The sequence below is a fragment of the Serinus canaria genome, unplaced genomic scaffold, assembly GCF_022539315.1.
Source record: "Serinus canaria isolate serCan28SL12 unplaced genomic scaffold, serCan2020 HiC_scaffold_545, whole genome shotgun sequence".
NCBI lineage: Eukaryota > Metazoa > Chordata > Aves > Passeriformes > Fringillidae > Serinus > Serinus canaria.
The window spans coordinates 1-6,156 of record NW_026108659.1 but is presented as its reverse complement, the minus strand read 5'-3'; the positions used below and the strand labels follow the sequence as shown (position 1 = coordinate 6,156).

At 54.5% G+C, this 6,156-nt stretch overlaps 1 protein-coding gene across 1 annotated transcript; it reads right to left on the bottom strand.

Moving 5' to 3' along the window:
- Positions 1–3: 3 nt before the first annotated feature.
- On the bottom strand, positions 4–1,962 carry LOC103825444 (serine/threonine-protein kinase pim-1-like; the record flags this gene model as incomplete). Its single annotated transcript, XM_050987960.1, has 5 exons — positions 1,423–1,962; positions 1,287–1,337; positions 714–1,083; positions 307–483; positions 4–20 (listed from the first exon to the last, which is right to left on the bottom strand). Coding segments are annotated over exons 1-5 (1,155 nt in total), but the record flags the coding sequence as incomplete, so codon positions are not given.
- Positions 1,963–6,156: the final 4,194 nt, after the last annotated feature.

Here is a 6,156-nt window from a genome sequence, read left to right as displayed (position 1 = left end):
CCTGATGAGGTGCTGGCACTCTGCGGAGAGAAACAAGAAACCGCCGCTCAGTGGGAGAAGGCTCCTGTCCATGCTCTCCCACATTCCACAGTGCTCAGGCCACACCAGGTGTGCTCAGAGCTGCAGCCAAGAGCTTCCCATTGACCCTCTCTTGCAGAGGACACCAGCACAGAGGCACAGGTGCCACCTCCTCCAGCTAAGCCCAGCAGATCCACCTCCTCACCAGCTGCAAGAGCAGGACGCTTCTGTGCCAGCTGCCCCTCCCAAGCCCCTTCTTCCCCTCATGCCTTGAAGACGCATCCCCACCTTGAGACACCCAGGCGGGGAAGCAGAGCTGGCCCCGGACAATGTCCTCCTTGGTGTGGAAAGGAAGGTGCCCACAGACCAGCTCATAGAGCAGGATGCCCAGAGACCAGATGGTGGCTGGCTGGCCATGGTAGCAGCCAAAGAGGATCCATTCCGGTGGGCTGTACTCCGGCGTTCCTATGGGACATGGGCGCAGCTCATCAGGCATATCCTGCTCCCTCCCTCCCTCCTTTCCTCCCTCCCAGCCAGCTCCAGTTCCACAACAGCCAGCCCCTGCCCTGCCAAAAAGCACCTTGGCTGCAGCTGGCTGAGGAAGGATTCCCCCTCCTTCCTTCTCTCCCTTTTCCCCCTCTACCAGCAAAGGGGGGAACCTCTGCTGCCTGGCTGGGCCCCGGCTTTGGGCTCACCTGACATCTGGGTGTAGAATGTGTCCTGGAGGATCGTGCCACACCCGAAGTCAATGAGCTTCGCCTCGCCCGTAGCCAGGTCCACGAGGACGTTCTCGGCCTTGATGTCGCGGTGCAGGACGCCGCAGCTGCTGCAGTGCCGCACGGCCTCCAGCACCTGGCGGAACAGCCCCCGCGCCACGGGCTCCGTCAGGAACCGCCGCTCGTCCAGGAAGTACCAGAGGTCCTGACAGCGCTCCGGACGCTCCATGACCAGCGCGAAGCCCTCGGGCACCTCGAACCAGTCCAGGAGCCGCACGACGCCGCGGGAGCCAGGCCGCGACACCATCCACAGCAGCGCCAGCTCCAGGGGCACAAGGGCGCCGTTCTGCTGCGGGGGCACCGCGATGCCGTCAGCGGGGCCGATGCTGCGCCGCGCCTCGGGCACCCCCTGCCCGGCCCTGCCACTGCTCGCCACCCCGCTCACTCCACGCTCGCTCCCCTCGCAGTGTTCCGGCTGCCGCCCTGCCGGGCCTCGCCTTCGCCCCGCCCGGCACGCCCCGCCGGCTCCTCCCGCTGGCCCCGCTCACTCACCAGCCGCGCCCACTCCGAGATGCGGTCCCGGGACACTCGCTTGATGGCCACCTGCAAGCCAAGGCGAGCGGCGGGCTGAGCTCCTCGCCCGTCGCCCGCCGCCCACCGCCCCCCTCCGACCGGCCCCGTCTCTTACCGGGGCGCCGTCGGCGAGCCGGGTCCCGGAGTAAACGCTGCCGAAGCCGCCGCTGCCCAGCAGCGGACCCTCCCGGTAGAGCTGCTCTAGGGGAGGCTTCTCCGCCCGTGCGGGCGGCACCGCGCTCCCGCTCTTCTGCCCGGGGCACCCGCCCGCCCGGCGCGCTGCTGCTTGCCCAGCCGCCCCGGGCTGCGGCGGCTCGGGGCCGGCGGCCGAGCTGGCGAGAGGCGGAGCTCGGAGCGGGGAAGCTGCTGGCGACGCTGTCGGCCACAGGGCGGGAGCTGAGCGGCAGCGGGGCGGCTGCGGGCAGAACCGCCGCAGGGGCTTCTTTTGGGGCCGGGGCCTCGCCTGCGGCTGGGCCAGAGCCCGCACCAGGCGGAGCCAAAAGACCGCGCTGCTCCGCCAGCACCAGAGCGAGCGGCTCTTCCAGCGGCGCCACAGCCAGTACGGAGAGAGCCCGGCGGAGGCGGAACCACGGCGGGCCGGGCAGGGGCGGGCACGGGGCGGCCCCGCCGAGGGGCACCTTGCGGGACGTGGCATGAGCCGGGAGAGGCGGAACACGGACAGCACGGGACGGGACAGGATGGGGAACAAGTGGAACGTCGAGCGGAAAACCGATCGAGAGAAACGCTGCTGCTGCTGCTGCTGCTGCTGCTGCTGTTGCTGCTGCTGCTGCTGCTGCTGCTGCTGCTGCTGCTGCTGCTGCTGCTGCTGCGGAGCCGCCGGAGCTCGCGGCCGTTCCTCCGTTGCCCCCAGGAACCCAACGGAGGAGCCGCCGCGCGCCCCAAGGAACGAAAGAGAGAAACAAACAAATCACACCCCAAAGTCATTCCTATTAGAGAAGTAACCAAAGAAAACATTGTAGCAATAAAGAAGAGTGTTGGCTTGCGGCTTCTTTCTTCTTTGTGTGAGACGAAGCATTTAATGGGGAAGAATTGCCTCTTCTGACAATTTTGCGCAAGTGGACAGGAGCAGAGCATTTAATTTTCTAGAAGAAAAATGGAAATCATGTCACTAATGTCATCTCTTTTCATCCTCTGTTGACACAGTTGCAGCCTGCCAAAAGTCATGGTCTGCAGTGTGGAGCTTGGGACCAAGTTTCTTTTCCTGACAGAGGATGAGTAGGGGAAGAATCCCAGACTCATGGAGTTGTGGCATGGCGTGGCTTAGAAGGGATCCCATGGCTGCAACCCCCATGCTGTGGCTGGGGACCCCTTGCACCAGACCGGCTTGTCTAGAGCTCCATGCAGCCTGGCCTTGAACACTGTCAGGGATGGGACATGCACACCTTCTCTGGGCAGCCTGTTCCAGTAAAGTCTTTTTTCTGAATCCCTTACCTAAACCTATTCTCTCTCCATTTGGATCCATTCTCCCTTGTCCTGTCCTTGCCTGACCTCATACAAAGTCCCTGTCCAGCTTTCTTGTAGGTTGCCCTCAGGTACTGGAAGGGCACAGTTGGATCAAGGCTTGGTCTCTTTCCCAGGCTGAAGAAGCCGAGCTGTGTCAGCCTTTCCTTGCAGGAGAGGAGCTGCAGCCCTCGCACCATCTCGGTGTCCCTCCTGGGCCCTGCTGCAGCGTGTCCACGTCCTTGCCGTCCGTGCCGGGGAGCCCGGCTGAGCCGGACGCAGCACTGCAGGTGCAGGGTCAGCGGCGGGGAGGAGACACGGCCCTGGCAGCAGCTCTGGGAGCAGCAATTGGCGGTGGGCTGCCTGCCCTGCAGAGAGCCGGGGCCCTTGTTCCTGCCCTTGTGCCCAGGGCGCCTTTCCCTGCCGCTCGCCCGCCCGCCCGTTTAGGGGAAATGCACCCTGTGCCACCCCTCAGTGCCACCCCTCACCGCTGCCCTAGGGGCTCCCAGGTGCCAGCTGGATGGCCCCAGGTCTCAGCCTCACCCTGCTCAGCCCAAGGCCCTGGAAAAGCAGATTCAAACACCCACCCAGAAAGTCCCCAAGTATTCCAAGGTCAATCTTTTGTCACCAGCAAAGCTTTGCTGTCAGAGTCTAGATGGGATTAGAAATTCATCAGGAGAAAAGAGCATGAACAAGTTCTGCCTTGGTGCTACCTCAAGGTGTGGGGGTGCCAGTCGTCGGTTTCACTGGCTCTGGATTGAAGGGACTTGAGACAGTAATTCATCTTCAGACTCAAGTGTTTATTATTTCTTATCAGTAAAACAGTCTCATTAATTGAGTTCAGAGCTTTTCATTAGAAGGCACAAAATGGCTAACAATATCTTGTTACAAGGTCTTTTAAGACTAAATTATCTAATTAAGAACTGACACCTAGTTTATTTTCCCTTTTACCCAATAACAGATCCCAAAGAGCCTACAATGTGGAATTTCTTCCCAATTACAAAAAGCCACCCAAACCCATGAAGAAGAAGGAAGAAGAAACATGAAGAAGAAACCCAGGATGACAACCTGTGCCATCCATCTGGCTTCCATCCACAACATACTAAAAACCCCAAAACAGAAATTTCCCAGTCAGAGTGGACCAAGGCCCGAAAAATGGAGGTGATAAGGATGGAGTAAAACCAGAACCAAGGAATCTGCATGCTCTAAAAAGGCAGATCCAAGGAGGAGCCACGCTAAACAATTCTTGGAACAAGTAAACTAGTTTGGGGCAAAAATTTCTATGCATGAGGGTCCATGAATATGAAACAGGCTGGTGTAAGGGAAAAGGTATTTCAGGGGGATCCCCGAAGGGAACAGGGTGCTCCTGGCTGAGTGCCAAGATGCACCTGGCCATAATAACCTTTGCTCCATGGTCCTGGTCTCCCATTGTCCTTTATTAAACTTTTTACATTTTCACAGGAGAGTGAACGTGTTTTTCACATTTAGGAACGGTTTAAGTTTTTTCACTTTTCGCGGGAGGGAGTTTTGAAGAGCTGCAAGTGGATAATCTGCCTGCAACAAGGACCATTCCACGGGCTCTTGTCACCTTTCCTGACACGTCTGCTGCAGCTCACGGAGGGTGAAGCCCTGGGGGCTCCTTAGGGGCACTTGTGGATGATTGCAGGCAGCGCCTCGATGCCCTGGATCAGCGATGCCCCCTCCTGGGAACCCCCACGTTTTCCAAATAGGCATCATCTCCTTCAGGGTGCTTCCTTAAGAATCCGAGCTGTAAATTGATGACAGAGGTACAATCTAAACCATTCCCATCAGTCAGTAATATAATTCAGGTGTTAGGATGTTGGAATGTTGGAGGACTGAAGAGAGATGATGGACTTTGGACCTGTTTAACATAAGAGATTTGATACCAGGATGACTTGGCAAAACAAATGGAACTTTGAAACTTAGACCTAGATTGCAAGAAGATTAAATCTGATGGGTTTACTGGAAAAAGAAAATCCCATTCAACTCTGCAAGCAAGGTATGTTGTTTTATGCATAAATTTGTGTAGATGATTGTAACATAATCATTGTAGTACACATTACTAGTCTCCCTAAAATAGTATATAAGTGCTTGTATCCCACAACAAAATCGGATTCTGATCCCCAAGTCAGTCTCCCTGTCTCTCTCCATCTCCGACACTTCCCTAATAAAGAACTGTTATTCCTGCTCCCATATTTTTACCTGAGAGCAGCCCTTAATTTCAAATTTTTAACAATTCAGAAGGAAGGGGTTTACATTTTTCCATTTCAAGAAAGGCTCCTGCCTTCCTTAGCAAACACCTGTCTTTGCAAACCAAGACACAGGAGCCACTGGTTTAAATTTAGGGACAGCATTGCAATTGCCCAAAAAAATTCCAAGGGTACCTAGTTCTGTTGCTGTAATACAAGAGAACTGTAAATGTTGTATTACTAGTTGTTATTCATATTAGGTAAAAATGGCTCAGCTCAGCTTTGCAAAGCAAGAAACAAGTGATGGAGAGTTGAAATGATAGAGTTGGGACAGTGTAGCCAGTCTGCTTTTTGTGAGAAATGCTCTTAAGCATGTTTTGCAGAGAAAATCAAAAACTCCACAACTTTGTAAAAGTTGTAAAGCCAGTATGTTTATTGCAGCGCTGGACACATGCGGGGATTACTCCCCTTAAAAGGCATGGGTACCTCTGGGATCTTCAGGTCCCTTTTTATCTTTCTCCCTAAATACATATGCATACAGTTTCACAACAGGTTCATACATATTCATTTTACAGACTTCACGTGACATTTAGCACTAGTTCTTTGTTATCAGAAAAAATTCCTAGGCCAAGTTGACCTGTATCCCCCGCCTTATCTCTGCCCTTCACTGGTGCAGTGTTCTGAGTTCAGACTAAACAGCTAAGATTCCAAGAGTTAACTAAATGATGTACATTTAACCTAAATCAAAAAGAATTTCTACCCTGCAACCTGGAAAATTTCTACTCTGTCTCATTCCCCCCTTTCCTAGAAAATAAGTAAATCCTTTTACTTAATGCAGACTCCTACGACAATAGGTGTCTCCCAATGTTTTGCTGAGTACATTTGATAGGGATGTTAACATAGCTACTCATTGTGGTATTCTCCAATTCCAAATTAGCAAGATCAGTTATATACAAAACAATTCTGCAAGTGAAAGTATGAACCACTCCCGACTGCCATATACTCATTTTTGCTCGTGTAAGCTTTAGTCTCAGTTCATTGTCTCTTGATGTCACTCTCCAAGGGGCTTCTTGGGCCTTCTTCACTCGAGAGTGATGGACCTAGGCATTCTGCTCCTTGATCTTGATTGCAGTGAAGGTGGTGAGAAGCACCTGGAACGGTCCCTCCCACTGTGGTTC